The sequence below is a fragment of the Cryptomeria japonica genome, chromosome 11 (genome assembly GCF_030272615.1).
Source record: "Cryptomeria japonica chromosome 11, Sugi_1.0, whole genome shotgun sequence".
In the NCBI taxonomy this organism is placed as follows: Eukaryota; Viridiplantae; Streptophyta; class Pinopsida; order Cupressales; family Cupressaceae; genus Cryptomeria; species Cryptomeria japonica.
The window spans coordinates 72,519,141-72,538,843 of record NC_081415.1 but is presented as its reverse complement, the minus strand read 5'-3'; the positions used below and the strand labels follow the sequence as shown (position 1 = coordinate 72,538,843).

Genomic DNA, 19,703 nt, shown 5'->3' with positions numbered 1-19,703 from the left:
ATATGCATTCTTCACAATCACATTTATTTTACGATTGAGGAATATAATCCCATCACCTAGCTCCCTTATTAAGGACATAAATTCGGGCTATTCACCTTCCAATGTTACAAAAGCCTTTTGTTATATTTAAGTTATATTAATTTGCCTTAGAGTTCTCAAATCTATTTGTTTTACCTACCATATAGATTGGGACTTCTGCTATTATCCAAAACTTATTTTTATATTTATCAATAGTTGCGGCCACACTAACATATTTCACCTTCATCATACAACATACTAAAGTACAATATAATGTTAAGGGTTTCAAATGAGTTCATAAAATCTGTCACCTCTCCTAAATATGATGCTTGCTACTAACATGATTGTTGTATTTTTTGTCATCTTTTATTTTAATAACATTTATCCAATAGTAATCAACCTCTATCATTATTATGTTTTACTTCTTTGACATGTTTCACATTCCTCTAATCTTGTATGAATTCTCACTTATGGCAAAACAATATTAGGCATAATTTTAAATCATTTCTTTACTCATTCTAAATTCCGCTAAATTAAAATATATAGGATAAAAAGATAAATTATATTTAACCCAAAAAGGGGTGGGTAAAAGTTAATTTTGAAGGTACCTCAAAGGGAAATTTGGGATTGTTAAGAGACAGCTTGGTAGCTATGTATTGGCAGTGAGATATAATGGATAATGAGGTAGAAGAAAAAGCAACTCTCTTGATAGTTAAATTGGTTAAGATATTATCGGTCTCCAAGTTTCACTCAGATAAAAATTTACAAATCATAACAAATTCATTGATCATAGAAGGAACATAGAATTTAATGCTAGACAAGATAGTGAAGATGATTAGAAACTTGATTTTAATATTCCTAAATTTTAAAATTTCTCATGTAAAACATGAGGGGAATGTGGACACAAATAAATTCCCTAAACTGGAAAAAAAATTAATGCAAGAGTATGATCAATAGATATGGGAGGGTATTCAAGGCAATCAAAAGGATGAGGTGGCAATATGGGGTGTTGGTACCTCGTAAGTGACATTAGATAAATAAATGCCAAACATATATTGTTTACTAGCTGAGAAGGTGATGGAGTGAGTTGTAAGTTACAGATAGTATCAAGGATGACATTTTCATTTCATTGCATCTTGGTGAATGGAAGTAGAAAGAAGGTAGATAGTGATGATGGCGGCCAATTTCTCATCGCGGACTTTGTAGCTAATGGTGGCTTTCTTGGAGAATATTATTAAGGATAGGCTCAAGCATGTCTTTAGGTTTAAAGATGAACCTTTCCTCCATAAATGAGTGTCTTACTGGGTGACCAATTCTTGAATAAAATATTTAGGTACTACACAAATGCAGAGATTGCATCTTTGTTATTGGTGTGGTGCCTTGAACTAGGATCTAAAAAAAATGCACACTATCTTATAAACAATTAGGGAAAGTTCAAGGTAATGAGTCACAAATTCGCAAAAGTCCGCACATTGGAAAAGGCGCTCTTATAAACAGGGGCTCATTTATGCTTCAAGCTCCCGAGCCGAAAGGTAATGAGGGCCCAAAACAAAAATAAATAGGCCCCTGTTTTGTTGTAAAATGGGGGCCCTCTTTTAAACTAAATGGGCCCGTTTCTAAATCATATTTTTCCTTTTTTTCCACAAGCCTCCCTTGTTTGAAAACGGGGGCCCATTTTGTGGAATTTGATTCCACAACCCGCCACTTGGCTCGGGATTAGGCATGGGATAGGCCTAGGATGGCCACACCTAGGACATGGACCTGCGAATTCAAATCTCCATGAATGAAAGCACAAATATGATCTTTTGAAATAATTTCCGTGCCTGTAATTAGAGAATTTTTATATGAAATTAAAACCCATTTCAGATTATACTGTTTAGATTCTAAATATATAAATTTATTTAAAAATTGATTATTTTAACTATTTTTCCTTTAATTTATACTAAATCGGGTCCATAAACTTGAAATATTGATTAATTTTGTTAATTTAATAACATTTTTATTTTAATGAATTTTGAAAAAAAAATATATGTCATCAATCTAAACAAAATTATTTTCTATTTAAAAAAATAAAAATTAAAAATGTTAAGTTTACATCAAATTATGTCGTCCGTACACGTCAAATTTTTATAAACATAATTACTGTCATTAAAAAATTAATTAAAAATTAAAAAAAATACAGAAAAATATGTTCATCAATCTTCAGTGAGTTAAAAACCATTTCCCAAAACGGTTTGAGAAACTAATTTTAATTGTGTCAAAAAGTTTGGGTCGTACACATGCATGGTATGGTCCTGAAACAGGCATTTTTAAAACATAGTTTTTAGAACTCCATTTCAAAACTTATTTTTTATTATGTGGGTATTAAAATAAATTACATATTTGGAAAGTACACTCAGAGGGATATCTTTTATATAACTGACTTTTTCCAAGATTCAATCTCCAAGTGTTTCAAAATTTAAGCTCAAATGAGACAAAATCTGAAAAATCAGGGAATACACTTCTAGACTCAGCTTCTTGCACTGACCCATTATGTAACAAAGGAGTGGTATTGGGTTATGGTCTCTCTCAATGCTATAGTGTGAATGGGGTATTGTGAATGGGGGAGGGTTTCATGGTTACGAGTGGAGATTGGCTCCACGTTGGGGAATTTTGTTGGTCCTACCGTTACGTTGTTGTCCTCGATGTTTGTTGCTCCAATGAGTTTCATTTGGCATATGGTTATTAAGATTACAGGTTGGATGGTTGATTCTTTGGTTTATGTGTAGATCCTACATGATGACGGTTTGTCTACGGGTCACTTTGTTGAGTATGTTCAGCTATGATGTAATACACTTAGCAATTATGACTTAAGTCATGATGTTGTTGAGTTGTCCCACTTGATAGTTGGTTTTTTATGAAAGTTACTTGGATAAATGTCATTTCGCTTGGCATGTGGGTAGTTTATGATGTTCGTAGAACAGGTTTTAACACTGCTTTGTTTGCACTTGATATACTTTGGATTTGAAATATTATGTTATTCTCTTTGGGCCTCTGATATCATATTTTCAATTTTCTTTTGAAAGCAACATTGAACCCTAGTCGCCATGTATCATTCGCAACTTCTATCAAACAGTTTTAATGTTGGTTCTATTGAATGGTTTGTTGCATATTCATGTAAAAAGGTGCACAGGTGAATAGTGGACTTTGAGATGAAGATGATCATGCGCCATACAGGTTTTTCAATCTTTTTATTTGACCTTTGGCTGACATAGTCAAGTATTTTCGAGTTAACAAGTTAAGGGCCAAGATTCATATTAGTGTTCATTGAAAGGCTTAACTAGTTTTAGTTGGATAAAAAATCAGTTTCTATAACAGTTCTTTCCATTATGAGTTTTTGAGTTTTTGACAAGGAATTTTTTAAATGTTTTAAAATATGCATATTCATATAAAAATCAAAGATGAGAATAACGAGTTATGAGATGTATCTCTATCATTTTTCCTTGAGCCAAATATGAAAATAGAGAAGAGGGTTTGAAGGAAGTTTTGAACATATTATAGTTAACGTTCTTTAAAGGAGTGTTTTGCTCTTTGAGTAGTCACAAGCTATTGTGGTATTGTAATATTGAGTTTGACAGTTTATCATGCTGATCAACAGTGTATTTGACATCTGGTTTTGATTGAAAGTGTTCCTCTTAGTTGTTATCAATCATTATTTTGGAACTACAGTTACAATGCAGTTGTAGGGCCAGTGTTGAGAGCAACTATGCACAGGATTTTAAGTTTGTAAGGTGTTGAGCACAGACTCCACCAGGGTTCATTATTTTTGAATTTGTTTGAACTTTGGTTGACATTTACAATAAAGTGTTGAGTAGAGACTCCACCATTGTGATAAGTTGATGTTTTGAGATGGAATAGAGTTGGCAAGTTACAAGTGGTTTTTTATACTTCATGAGGGTTTTTTCCACTCGTGAAATTCTTCTGTTGTGTATTGTTGTCTATGAATCTTTGTTCATTGTTTTATGTTCATTCAATTGGTCAGGCTCTAATACATAATGTCATTCATTTATCTGCAAATTATTGTTAGTAAAATTTGTTATGTTCATTGCATGTGAAATTTTTGTTTCAACTGTCAGCTACAGTAAAAGATGTGTCACATAGAGCATATGCAGATTATTCAATAAAATTAAATTGAACTATAACTGAACTATCCTCTTTGATTCTGAAAGGATTGAATACTTTCTAGGATTAACAGTTCTCATATTTTCAACTTAATGCAAACCTTTTACTATGCTAGAAAATCTTAAAAAATCTTTTCAAGTTTTCCTAGATTTTAGAGTTAAAATTTATCACACTCTGATTCACCCCCCTCTCAGAGTGAATCCACTTCCAACAAATTCATCACTCCCTTGCACTCGTTTCTCATTTGGAGTGTAAATTGTGACAAAGAGGTTCGTCATGTAGATGCAGAAATTGGATTTTATTTTAATAAATATTATTTCAGAGAAAGGAAGGCGAAAGTGAACAGAGGAGAAGATACGTTACAACCAGAGAAGAGAAGCCAAAATTAGATTGAAGCAAAGTGAAAGAGGGGGAGGCTCATTTTATCAAAGACAAAAAGTATGAGAGGAGTCGTATCTAAGAACTCCAAGGCTACCAAGCAGGGTGAGGTACAATGGTGAGAGAGAATTCTATTGCCATAATGCCCGTTTGGTATAGAATAACAAATTCATTGATGAAAGAAGGAACATAGAATTTAAAGTTAGACAAGATAGTGAAGATGATTAGAAACTTGATTTTAACATTCCAAAATTTTCAAATTTCTCATGTAAAACATGAGGGGAGTGTGGACGCAAATAAATTCCCTAAATTGGCAAAAAAAAAATCAATGCAAGAGCATGATCAATAGATATGGGAGGATATTCAAGGCAATCAAATGGATGAGTTGGCGATACGGGGGGTTGGTACCTCACAAGTGACGTTAGATAATTAAACGCCAAACATTTAATGCTGTCCTAGCTGAGAAGGTGGTGGAGTGAGTTGTAAGCTATAGACGGTATCAAGGATGACATTTTCATTTCATTGCATCTTGGTGAATGTAAGTAGAAAGAAGGTAGATAGTGATGATGCAGGCCAATTTCTCATCGCAGACTTTGTAGATAATGGTGGCTTTCTTGGGGAAGATTATTAAGGATAGGCTCAAGTATGTCTTTAGGTTTTAAGATGAATCTTTCCTCCATAAATGAGTGTCTTACCGGGTGACGAATTCTTGAATGCAAAATCTAGGTACTCCACAAATGCAGAGATTGCATCTTTGTTATTGGTGTGGTGCCTTGAAATACGATCGAAAAGAGATGCACACTGTCTTAGGAACAATTATGTAACAAAGGAGTGGTGTTGGGTTATGGTCTCTCTCAATGCTATAGTGAGACTGGGGGAGGGTTTTGTGGTTACAAGTGGAGATTGGCTCCACGTTGGGGATTTCATCACTCCCTTGCACTCGTTTCTCATTTGGAGTGTAAATTGTGACAATGTTGTTCGTTATGTAGACGCAGAAATTGGATTTTGTTTTAATAATATTATTTCAGAGAAAGGAAGTCGAGAGTGAACAGAGGAGAAGATACGTTGCAACCAGAGAAGAGAAGCCAAAATTAGTATGAAGCAAAGTGAAAGAGTGGGAAGCTCATGATATCAAAGACAAAAGTACAAGATGAGTCGTATCTAAGAACTCCAAGGCTACCAGGCAGGTAAGGTAGAATGGTGAGAGAATTTTATTGCGTAATGTCAGTGTGATGTAGAATATGAAGAACGGAGGATTGTTAGGGTTTTTAGTTTTCTTTTTGTTTTTTTAATAAAAAATATATCTGTAAGTAGTAGAATGGGAAGTCCAATTTTTTTGTACATTTTTATGTAGATATTATGATAGATAAGATTTTTGTTGTCTATGCATTCATATGGATTCAAAACAGGAGTTGCATTTTTGATAAAAAAAATTATGTAAAAATTATGGTGTATAGGATAGATGTAAACTTTAAATGTGTTTGGAATCAAAATATGAGAAGTTGAAATTGTGACAAATCTTATTGTAAATTTTGATAAGATTAATAAAATCACTTAAATTTTAATGATAGAAAAAAAAAATCCATTAAATTAATTTAAAATCACATATTATCGTAGAATCAATATATGATCACAATACTGAAAGACATAAAATCTTACAAATTACATCTAAAATATCAAATTTGAAACAAAGTGACATAATATATGTAAAATTTCACTATTATATAATAATTATTTAATAAAAAATCAAATACTATAAATTGCATAATTAATGCTCTCAATTATCATGAATATGAATTCTTATAACATTTTTTTTAAGATATTATAAATTAAACTTCATAAATCTATTTTTTATAAATATTATTTATTATAATTTTAAGAATTTAAAATTTATCATAAATTTTTGGAAAAAATATTTTAAAAATGTATACATGACAATTCGAACCATTATCGTCCAAATATAATTTAAAAAATATGAAATGTTAAATCTTAGAATCTTTATAGTTTATACACATTATTGCTGTTAATCTTCTACGAAATGCGATCTTAAAATAGTAAGAACCGGATTATATACTAACAAATAGTAATACTTAAATACTGTAGACATGCAAAGCCTCGAGGATGATTCCATGCCGAATATGGTGCAACCAAGACACAATAATAATAGATTTACAACAGGCGACAAAGGGTCACCGTTCACACACGGCTAATGCCGTGACAGCATACATGGGTATTTTTATTATTTATGATCTTACACACTACTACCTTCAAGCAAGATTTTGACAATACAATACACAATTAGCTCAATAAAATACCTCAAGACTCGAGAGTCGAACAACTGTGGCACAGTTTTGCATGAGTATTGTTGACGTAAGAACCTTTCATAATCTCTTATTACGGATGGAAGGAAACATCTTTTTAAAATTCTTATCTACCCACTTGAAGTATTTCTCCCTCCATTCGTCCCTTACTGCAAGCAATAACATCACACAGGAAAAACATGCTGCATGTGATAATCCTAGTCCAATAGCATACCATGGTATTCGGTTTCTATAATCTTCCTTTGCGTCTTGAATATCATTTGTAGAAGGACGGGGAGGAGGAAGAGAAAATTCTGGCCATGAACATTTCTTTGGAAGTGGACATCCTTCTAAATTTGGATTTCTAGAATATGATGTATTTTCAAATGTGATCATTTGTCCTCCTTGCGGTATGCTACCTGAAAGGTTGTTGTTGGACGAATTTAAACATGCCAATGAAGTCAGAGATTGAAATTCTGCAGGAATACGTCCAGAAATTCTGTTTGTAGAAAGATCCAATGACTCTAGCTGAACCATTTCCCCAAAACTAGGAGGAATAATTCCATTGAGGTTGTTCCTTGATAGATTAAGAAACCTTAATCCCTTCAGCTTTCCAAAATCAAAAGGAATGTGTCCATTTAACTGATTATTGGAGAGATCTATGCCTGAGTGTGGAAAGAATATATGGATAGGGAAGATATAAGCCTTTCACAATCATGTCCAGTTCATCATGAGACAGAACTTCATATACCCATTCCTCGAAAGGGCCGATTCCGGGCCATGACTTATCCCCCTTGTCTCTTGCATATAAATGATAAGGCTTCAACATAACAGACAACATATGGCCGTCTTCTCTTGCCACACTCATTGCACGTAAAGATGCAACGCTGTGTGGAATAAAACCTGATATATTGTTAGACGAAAGATCTAAGATCTGGAGCTGCTGGACAAGTTTGGAAGGAATGCAGCCGCTGAAACGATTATCCTTCATCATCAACACTTTAATGGAGGATAGATTTCCAACTGACCGAGGAATTTCCCAGAAAAATTATTGTGCCCAATATCTAATAGCTGTAAGGTCTTACAGTTGGTGATTGAGGGAGGGAAGGCTCCACTTAACTTATTATTTATTACAATTAACGAGGAGGAGCATAGACCATGCGGTATGGTTCCCTCCAAGCTATTATACCCTAAATTTAACACTTGAATAACCTTATTATTGGCAAAGCACGGAGGAATATTTCCATTCAACTTGTTGTTTGACATATCTAACTTTACAAGGTTAGTTAAAGTGCAAAAGCTTTGGGGAATAGAGCCGATTAGAGCATTGTCGTTAAGCATCAAGAGCTCTAGATAGGGAGGCAACTGAGATGGCACGTTTCCAGTCAATGCATTCCTAGACACATCCAGTAGTGTCATCTAACGAACTGATCTGTTCGGGATAGTAAGGTTTCCATGTAAATGATTTCTTGAAAGATTCAAATGAATCAACTCAGCAAAGTTCTCCCATATCCAGGAGGGGATTTCCCCAACAATATTGTCGTCAACCAGTTGAAATCCGCGTAATGAATATTGAGTGAAAAGCCAATCGGGAATTCGACCACCAATACTACATGAGGTAATATCTAAGCCTCCTAACTGGAACTGGGGAATCCAAGTTGCACTAATATTCAGTACACAATCTGATAGAAACACAAATTTCAGTTCGGCAAGGTTATGAAGCAGAGTATCTGATATAGAAATATGGGAGAGCCAGAGAATCTTTACAGAGGATGGTAATGTCAACTCTGAAGAAGTAATGTTCTCACGGAAGGAAAAATGACGAGCATACAGCTGCTCGAGGGACGAAAGACCAGCAAGCTGAAACTTCTCGTTGAATTGGTTAAAAGAAATGCTCAAGTACTTAAGCAAGGACAGATTTTGTAGACAAGATGGCAATATTCCCCTGAATTGGTTAAAGGCTATATCTATATGGCTCAGATTAGTGAGCTGACAAATGAAAGGGGGAACTATTCCACTCAAGCTATTGTTTTTCAAATGCAAATAAATAAGATGAGAAATATTTCCTAAACAGGAAGGAATAGTACCAGTTAGACCAATGTTCCTTAGGATGAGGTATTTGAGAAAAGGAAGGTTGCACAAACTACCAGATATTAATCCACTCTGCACGCCCTGCTCTGCACTCAAATTCACCCGCTCTACATGGTAAGTGAAATTATTGCATGATATCCCATCCCACTTGGAGCAACAATCAGTTCCATTAACCCATGAACTGAGAATGCCATCAGAGACATTCAGCGCTTCTTTGAAGGAAAGAAGAGCTTGGGACTCCTCGGTAGGACAACTGAATCGACCAACGCATGGGTTTGTGAAAAGGATAGTAAAAACTGCACTGATCAAGGCAAAGTTAACAAGAGGAACAGCCATTGCTTAAACGAAGATGGACAGTACAAAGAATGGGACTTTTAGAGGCACATTTATAGGATAACTACCCCTTAGTGGCAACATCTACCTGGCACCCAGAATTTATCATTAACTGTGTTTAATTATTAACTAAAAAAAAAATCATTATATTTTAATTTTTATTTATTTAAAAAAAACCATCAAAAAATAAATCTGGATGTTGCATTGACAATGACCCTGAGTTACTAAGATTAACTAACATAGATGAGACGTAGCTCTCTCACTCAAATGTAAACAGGAAAAAGTGTTATAGTCAATGCACTGATTATTATGGGCAGGGACAGAAAGGAAAGCTTATAAATATAAACAGTTGGGTGAATTGATTAGAAAGACATTTTAATTGGTGAGATTATCAATTCATAATAGAGACATTTTAATCCGAATAGTTTGAAATTAAATATAAGTAGCTATGGTGAAAAATTATTATATATATATATATTTATTTATAATTATAATGTATCATTATCTATTGTGAGTTACATAAAATAATATTTATACATATATGAACATTTGAAATGTATTGAATACAATGTCTTAATTGTTTATTAGTGGTGAAATGAAAAAATTAAATTAAATATAAACAATTAACTATATCCACCACAATGCCCTGATTGTTTATTGCAAGTGGCAAAAATAATGTTTATAAATATATATAATGGATTCATTAACTGTAATATATTAATTATTTTAAAAATAGTTAGCACTATTAGAAAGTGTTGACATAGCTGGAAATGTTTATTTATCCTAATGACTTTAATTTATTTGTTGTTTTATTGAGTACAATGCATTGCTTGTTTATTCATGGTGATATATATATATATATGTATGTGTGTGTGTGTGTGTACCAGTAATGTATTGACTTATTGGTAATGATGTTAATTTTTTTATTAATCATAAATAATCAACACTTCATTGCACTTGCAATTTATTGATAGTGGTAGAAAAATTGGATATAAATATAAGTAGTTGGTGCATCACCTATCATCTATTGGTTTATTACTAGTAGAGATGAAAAAGAAACGTTATAAATATAAATGGTTGAGTCAACGATTAGAATGTGCTAGTTTATTTTTATTTTTTGATGATATAAAAGATTTCTTATAAATATAAATAGATGGTGCACTGACTATAATATAATAATTGTTTATTAGTAGCCCCTAAAAAGAAAGTGATAAATATAAATGGTTTTTGCATTGAATATAATGAATTAGTTTTTTATTGGCAATGACATGAAATATTTCCTACCATAATAAATAGCTACTACATTCACAACAACATGCTTGATTATTGGTTGTAATAGAAAATAGTTCATATAAATATAAATAGTTGGTTTCTTAGCTATAATATTATAGTTATCCATTGGTAGTGAGAAAATATTAATTATAAATATAAAAATTTGGTGTGTTGACTTTAATGCAGTAATTGTTTACTCATATTGATAGAAAATAACAGTACAAATATAAATGGTATATGAGTTGACTATAATACATTGGTTTAATTCTAGTGATCATTGAAAATAATAATTATAAATATAAGTAGTTGCTAACTATGGGTTCGGTTCGAGTTAAGACCAGGAACAGACAAAGAGTAGATTGCAGCCCAGAAACCAGAGGAGTGGGAAGACCCCCAAAATTTTCAACAGGGATAAGCAAAGTAGAGTTGAGATTGTTGATGGTTCCTAGAGAAATATTCAGGATATGGGGATTGGTTCCCCTACATTTACTAAATGAAGATCATATCTTAGAATATAAGGAGGCTTAACCACCCCCATAAGAATCATCTCCTTTCTAACTTGGTGAGGGATCATGAAACTGATATTTGTCTTGTGTAAGAAACTAAGATTTCATCTAACAAACTTTTTAAAATAGAGTTGGAGGTCTTTAAGGACTATGGTGTTTACTATTTTTATGCAGATGGTACATCAAGTGACATTGCTTCTTTTTGGAACCCCAAATTGATTCAAGGCCCGATTATTGTAACTATTTCTAATCATATTGCTACTAGATTTACTAATCTATTGAATAGCTCTTTTTGGATCATTTCCAATATTTATGCTCCTAATAGTAAAAACTGCTAGAAAGTCTCTATGGGCTTCTTTGGTAAATTCTAGACAAATCTTTCTTCATGAGAAGTGGATCATGATGGGGGATTTTAACACCCCTATCTCTAATTTGGAAAAGATGGGAGAGGCTTTGATCTCTAAGGATAATAAAAAAGACTTGTTAGATATAATTAATTCTCTAGGGCTACTTGATCTAGATGTAGTGGTGTGAAGCTTATCCAAGTTAGATTGGACTGTGGTCTCCTTTCACCAGATTGGTTGAGGGACTTCTCCTATAATCTTTCATCTTTATCCAGGATCAGTTCTAATCACTTTTGGATTTGTCTGAGTATTTCCTTCCTAAGTAGAAGAAAGGCTTTTCCATTCAGATTTGAGAAAATATTGACCAAAAATATAGAGTTGTATGATAAAATTGTTGAATAGTGGGGCATTAATATCCATCGTACAACAATGTAAAAAGTGGCCCAAAAATTGGCACAATGTCAAGGTTAATATCCAAAAATGGAACAAATCTTCGTTCGGAAATATTTTTCAAATGAAAGATTCTCTTAAAAGGGAGCTTGATGATATCCAACAACATATAAAAATTAATTGTTACAATCCCCATATTATGGATAGAGAAGTTGAAATCCTCACGAAACTTCATGACATCATCTGTAAGGAAGAGGAATACTGGAAAGAGAGATCTAGAGCTATTTGGCTCGAAAGTGGAGATAGAATTACTAAGTTCTTTCATATGACTACTCTGAAGCATAGGGCCTCCAATATAATTGAGAGGATATCCATCAACAATCATTGGGTCGATAAACAAGAGGAGATGTGCCAGGAAGCTCTTCATTTCTTTTCTTCCCTTTTGGCTAATGAGTGCCTGCTGGATTTGGTGGTAGAGGAGGAGATTCTCAAAGAGATTTTGTCAAGTTTATCCCAAGTGATGAATAAGGATCCAACTAAAATCCCTTATATGAAAGAGTTCAAGGAGGCAGTAGCATAATGGTTTTGTCCTTGGATGCCAAAATTTGAACTCTGTTATTTATGTTCATGAGAATATTCATTCCCTCTCGGTTAACAAGAAACCTAGTTTTCTGCTCAAATTCGATCTGTTAAAGGATTATGAAAGGGTGAACTAGAAATTCCTTATCAATTTATCTAGGCTTTTGTCTTTCATGACAATTTTATCCAATTGGTGAACCAATGTATTTGAAGTCCCAATTTTTCAATGTTGATTAATGGTTCTCCATTAGGTCTTTTCGCTGCCTCGAGAGGTCTAAAGCAGGGGGATCCTTTATCTCCATTTCTTTTCATTATAATGGGAGAAGCTCTCAGTAAAACTATTGAAATGGAGATAACAAGATTGGTAGGCTCAAAGGTCTTCACCCCTCTTCTTATATCCAGGTTCGCTCATATAAATAATTTGTTGATGTGTAGTGTCAAAAATTACATACCTTTTTGTAAGTTGACCTAAATCTTTTCTAACCACTTTGGTGTCCATTCTCCTAGCACTTGAGTAGGCTCATTTCAGCCCTTGCATCAGCCTTTTCCTCTCAAGTTGCTCAAGATACCTTTCAGCAACTATCCTTCAGCTTTGTTTCTTGTTACCCGTGTGTCTCCCTTGTCTCCTACTATTTTTGAATGTGATTCATTTGGACAGTAGCGCGCCATGCAAACTTCCATGATTTGTATACTTGTCGGTGTGCCGCACATTCATCTCAGGACATCCTAACATTCTTATGTCAGTTCTGAGCATGCCTTTCCACTTATCACCTACACCTGTCAATGCAAACAACTCAAAATATTCTAAATGGCTCACGATCCTCTCTTTCCCCCATCTTCTCTCATTTTAAATCCATCTTCTATTTGCATTCAATCTCTCTAGCTTCTCCAAGCAATTTCTCTCGGCTCTTGACTCACTTGGTTATTCAACCTCTCTTAGCTCTTGCTATAATAGTCTCTAGTTTTCTACAAAACTGTCAAGCCCTCACAATATTCTTTGACAATTCTCTTGGCTTTCTCAAGACTCTTTGGTAATATCTATCTACTTATCCTATCTTTGAGCATTTATGATTTATTTTATCTTGCATTTATCTTTTATTCTATCAATCTATCTGGGTTGTCCATGGAGGTGGAAACACCAAAACAAGGGTTTGACTGAGGTAGACTCCAAAACAAAACCCCCAATATTTTGCTTCTTTCTTGTGTGCAGGTTTATAATCATAGGAAGAAGATCATTTAATTGGAGGCTTCATATTATGGACTGGTTGTGAGATTCCTTCTTTTCCCTCTTCCCAAGTCATTCTAACATTTCTCATTCTATGTTATTAGTCTATCTTGTTATTTTTCTATGTTCATTTAATATTATAATTATATCTACAACCCTGTACGATTTGTATGTTTTGTCTTTACTAGACAATAGTGCATCACACTGGTGTCTCAGCTCCTCAGAGTCGTCCCAAGAATAGAGACTCAACAAATTCATCCAAGAGTCTCATCTACTGTTTATTAGATTAAATTTTTACTTTTCTCCCCTAACTCACCTTAGCGCCAGTTTGAGTGAGGTAGTGGTAGATTAGTTTGTCCTTTAAGATTCTTCATCTTGGATATGAAAAATCCCCTCCTCTACATGATGGTACTTTTCTTTTGGGTGAAATTTCAGAGGCAGAAGCTAAATTTTGAAGAAAATTCTTACTCTTTACAAAAAAGGATCAAGATAGAGGATTATCTTGCCAAAAATCTCTATTTTCCTCTTGAATATGCCTAATCATAGGTTGGTCAAAATTAATAAAACTCTTGGGTGAAATCTAGCTTCCTTACCCACTACCTATCTAGGGCTACCTGTATGCTCTAGGCCTACTCCTGACTCCTTTTGTTCTAGTTTGATTGATTAATTCCAAAACAAGCTTGTTGGTTGGAAAGGTACCCTTCTCAGTCAATATGGTAAGCTCTAGTTGATCAAAGCCTCATTTCAAAACTCATCGGTTTATGCTATGAGATTATTTAATGTTACTCCGTAATTTGGGGATTGAATGGAGTAAATTCAAAATAAGTTTTTATGGACCAGAACAGAAAATAAAAATCATCTCCATCTGGTCTCCTGAGATCAAGTGTGTCTTCCAAACAAACTTGGGGGCCTTTCCATTATACATATTTGTGACTTTAACAAACCCCTCATTGCTAAACAAATATGGAGATGTCTGATGGACTCAAATGAATCGATCTATATCATCTGAAACAAGTATCTTTATCATGGTCATTCTGTTTAAAATGTGTTAGAAGACCACACTGTTCCTAAGGCTGCTTTAGCCCTTTGGATGAATATCATCAATATGAAAGTCATCTTTTAAAGGATATGAGATCGATTCTTGGTAATGGCCAAAAAATTAATTTCTAAGAAGATGGGTGAGTTGATAATGGACTTTTGATTAACTATCATTTGGCTAATCATTTTAGAGTTTTGTGTGTGGAGCAGATTGGTTGTTGGGTTGCTAATTATATTATGGAGGGAAAGTAGATTAATCTTATTAGATTGGATGCTTTGTTGAAACCTCCCCAGATGTGGCTTTCTAGCATTCACATTCCTTTGTTCCCTATCGGGGACTTTTTGGTGTGGGGTGGTTCCTCCTCTGGAAGTTTCTCTATCTCTTAGGGCTTTGATTTGCTAAAAATATCCTTCAAGCCCCTGCTCCCTTCTGGCCTTGTATCTAGAATAAATTGTTGGTGCCTAAAACTAATATTTTATTCTAGCTCTTCTTGCAGGATAAGGTGTTTTCCATTGATAACTTGAGCAAGAGAGGAATGTCTATTCCTAATAGATTTTGCTTGTGTAAGGAGAATGTTGAAGGTACCTCCCACTTCCTACTTCATTGTTCTTTCTTTTACGATATTTGGGCCTATAATTTTTTATCTTTGGGGAATTATATAGGGTTTTCCCCTGAGCCTCTTTAATTGTTTATCTATGTGGACATGTCCTTCTGATAATCCCTATGTTAAAGCATTATGGAGCTTCATGTTATCCCATGTTTCCTGGGGTATCTAGAAAGAAAGAAATAACTGGATTTTTAGGGACAATGAGTCTTCTACCTTTTTTGTGGTCCATCGAATCTAGAATTTTATTAAGGAGAATTTTTTGTCTTGTTGTGCTTGCCACTGGCTTGATTCTATTATCCCTACCCTAGATAAGGATAAATATAATTTTAATATATGTTATATCAACTGGGATATTTCTAAACCTACTATAAAGATTACGCAGACAAGACCTAATATTGCTTGCTTGGGTTGTGCCCCCAGAGTGTGCATAAAAAATTATGTTTATGGGGTGACTGAAGGTAATCCTAGGCCATCAAATTGTTGGGGAGTTATTCATGATTACAATGGTAGGCTTGTATCAATTGTGGAACTCCCATTGAATACCTAGACAAACCACTTTGTTGAGGCAAATGTAGTCTACATTGGCTTAAAACAAGCTATTTGTGTAGGGCATAAAAAAGTCTAGTTAGAGAATGATTCACTGAACATTATTAAATGTTTGAGTAAATAGATGCCTCCCACATAGACTATTAATCATTTAATCCAATAGTGCCACATTATGATGACTAAAGTGGACAAAATTGAAATTCCCATGTGTATTGAGAAGGAAATATGCTTGCAGACTACATGGTAAATCTTAGTGTGGCATATGAGGATATAAGGTGGTCGACAGTAAGGGAAACATTTTCTATACACTTGTGCAAACTGAACAGGGACCTCTAGATGGAAATTTCTGATGGCAGTCTTGTGACATACCTCAAGAAACTACATGGCCATGATCTAAGGATGATAGATGAATATTTTAATGGTTGGTATAACAAAATCCTCATTCGTTATGGGGATGAATTTAGAATTGATGACCCCTTTATAGCTAAGATTACTAGGTTACAGATGGAAAGCAAAATGTTCTATAGGTAGAGGAAAGTTGTAGAGTAAACCCCTTTAGTTTTCTTCAACAAACAAAGTGAAAGAGATGGAGTAAGGAAGATGGCAGATGGAGGATATAACAAGAATGAACTTATGATGCTTTGGGAGAACATGGCCAAATTCATAATGTGGTACATAACTCAGGACGACCATTTTGGCAACATTTTTACTTACCATTTCATGATTATAAATCACTTTAGGCATGATAGAAGAATTTCCTTACCTTTTTATTTATTGTCCTTTCTTGAGCATAGTTTGGAAGATCATCTCAAGAATAGTGAGAACCCTATTCTGCATGAGAATTTTGTTATCTTGACTTTTATTTCTATTTTCATTCATGGAAAAGTGTGCTGCAGGTGGTGCTTATCCACCATTGCATCGAGTTTGATTTATTATAAGTAAAATTTCCACATTAAGACTATCCTAACCCTAAATCCTACCTTTAATCACAACCTTCTCCTTGACCATAACCAAAACCCTCCTCCACCTAACAACTTAATTCATAAATTTGCATTTAAAGGTGAGGCCCCTTCATCATCCTACATCATTTCTTAATGAAATTCCCTCTATATTCCTTGAGAAGATACAATATAACCCTTACATATGACACCACACAATTGGTAGTGGAAATTGGCCTCAAAGATACACTTAATACAAGTAAAAAGTCCTTAACACCTATGGTAGGTCCAAAATAAAGAGCAGAAGTGGTAAAGGAAAGAATGTGATAAAATCACTAGAGAATAAGCATGCTACCCCAAACTACCCTACCATTGATATTTATGATAGTAATCTTGACAAAGATGAAAAAATAATTTCCTTTGGTGAAAAAGGGTCAATAAAATTGGGTAAGAATATGTTTGTAGCCAAAATTGTTGTTGCTAATTGCGGAGAGGAAAACGCGAGACCGGGTCACTAGGACCTAATACCACTCTAGCAAACACATTGGTATGCTCACTTCACCAAAACTTCCTTTCCATAGGTTCGATTATATCTTAGTTTCCTTAAAATAAATAAAAAGAGATCTTATGTATACAACCCTAGATCTTAATTTTGTCTTTAGGCCGACCCAGGATTTAAATTCCTACCAATTTATTGGCGTTAAGCATTATAATATCATAGGATTATGCTCCTAAAATTTTGGAAAAAATGTCAGGGATCGTGTTTCACTTGTACATGGTTCGACCAAATTTTCACCAAATTTTAAAAGTCGTTAGATATGATGATATTAGAGAAAATCGCAAATGTACAACTGATTTCGAGATGTTTTGATATGTGAAATCAGGCCTTAAAGGTCAAAATAAGACATAATTAGGGTTTACAATTTAATGATTTATTGAAGGAATAAAATAAAAAGAGGCACACTTAGGGTAAAGGGGCCAATTTTATGATGTATGAAGAGATGAAATATCAATTTAGATTTAATTAAATTAATTATTAAATACATAAAGGGAAAGTACAATGCAAGATCCAAACACACTAAGGCGGGTGCTAAACTAAGCATAGAATTGTATCACCCTAGCAAGGGTGTACAATTTATGACACTACATTTATCCCCTTCTTTAGTGGTGGTATGACACTATGTGCATATGCAAGCTAAAGTAAATAAAAGTAAACGTTTATAAAAAAGGATATGTCCACAAGTTGTTGGATGAAGCCCCTAATGGTATATGGAGTAGACAATTAGGAACCACACCCTACAAAACCACATGTTAGATATAATCACAAAATCACCTAAATGATTACTAAGAAAGGTGATGAAAATTCAAGGTTAGCTATATACCCCCCTATTTCGACTTTCTAATTTAGTGAGTTGAAATGGGGTATCATGTTTACCACATCGAATTGTGAAAGAATATTGATGACAATTTCTCCCAAGAAGATTTGATACAAGATCAAAAACTACTGGAGAATTATTTTGTAAGAAAGAGGACTAAACCTCAACTCCAACACAACAAAGAGTGTGAGGATTTGAGAGCTCTCTAACACAAGATGAAAGATTTAAATGGAAACAAATGCCAGAGATATAATAAAAAATGCAACTCCATAAAGGAAATTGGAAAAGAATGGAGGATTGAAATGACATCAAAGACAAATTATTTATAGAAACACGATTCTAAAGAAGGCAAAAGATCCACATCAGGGACATGCACATTCATAAAAGAGAAGGGTTTATTATATAACATACTACTCAATGGAGAAAAAAAATTGATGAATGATCAAAGACTTCCAATATGAAGGAAGAGGTCCCAATTAGGGATGTGTACTTAAGGTCCTGATTAGGGATGCTTGTTCCAATATGAGAGAAGGAATTCAAATATGAATACACCTCTACAATCAATAAGAAATCCTTATAGATGACACTACTTCTCAAAGGGGAAATTTTTAATCTTAAGGAGAGATGTTTAAAATCACTCTTGCCCCCACATATAGGGAGATGAGATGAGACAAAAATAGGCTATTATTTTTCTTCCAAAAGTATGATTGCACATGAAATTGTACCATCATGAATGACAATAAGCCCCCAATAAGTGAGCTACCAATGTAACATAATGATTAGCAACATAATAGCCATTAATGTTATTTAAAGATATGATAGATTGAATGAGGCATTTGAATATTACATGTTAAATTCTCTACTATAAGTGAGATTAAAAACATGTATAGGGTGATGGATATTAAAAAGTCTTTAGAAAGAGAGAAGTTTATAGGAGAAGAATAGACCACTAACTCATACTTTTCTTGCACACAATGAATACTAGGAGAGGGATAAGTGTGATTCCTTAGAGCCTTATTCCTAGAAGAAGGGATTTTAGAATGAGTAGAAGATAAAGTCTCATGAGTGGGGTTAGAAATCTCTTGAGGAGATTCATAAAGATATTTTTTCATCACCAAGATTTTCTTATGAGGGGGATGAGTGTTGAAAGAAGTAGAAGATGATTTAGTTGAGGTGAGGTCATCATCACTGCTAAATATGGAATTCACATCGAGAGATGATCTTTTAGATGCTTTGGTGGGCTTAGAAGCATCATATCCAAGTCCAAATTAAGCTTCATGCATGTTATGTTCTAAAGGAACTTTAATTCCTTGTTCTATTGTGCCAAAACCATTACCATGATAGCCACTCTTACCTAAAATTTAAAAACCATGACCATAAAGGGATGCCAAATTAGAAAGAGATGGTTGTGCCTCATAGGTCTCAGTGCTATATGAATTAGAAGAAGGATTTGAATTATTTGAATTAGAAGAAGCCACAAAGTGGTTACTTAGTTCTTTAGAAAAGTGGGTTTCTCTTTAGGCTCCTCCTTATATTTCTCCTTCTTAGTGTTAGATTCTTTCCAAGATACTCTATAGTCTCCTCTAAAAGTAGGGTTAAA

General features: G+C 33.9%; 1 protein-coding gene across 1 annotated transcript; it reads right to left on the bottom strand.

The window, feature by feature from the left end:
- Window positions 1–6,584: 6,584 nt before the first annotated feature.
- Window positions 6,585–9,287, bottom strand: LOC131077653 (receptor-like protein 34). The gene has a single exon (XM_058015194.2). The coding sequence runs from the start codon at window positions 9,282–9,284 to the stop codon at window positions 8,277–8,279; it is 1,008 nt and encodes a 335-aa protein (XP_057871177.1). The 5' UTR covers window positions 9,285–9,287; the 3' UTR covers window positions 6,585–8,276.
- Between the last annotated feature and the right edge of the window lie 10,416 nt (window positions 9,288–19,703).

Excerpts from the sequence above, each read along its gene's own strand:
- LOC131077653 (XM_058015194.2), bottom strand. The coding sequence starts at position 9,284 with ATGGCTGTTCCTCTTGTTAACTTTGCCTTGATCAGTGCAGTTTTTACT.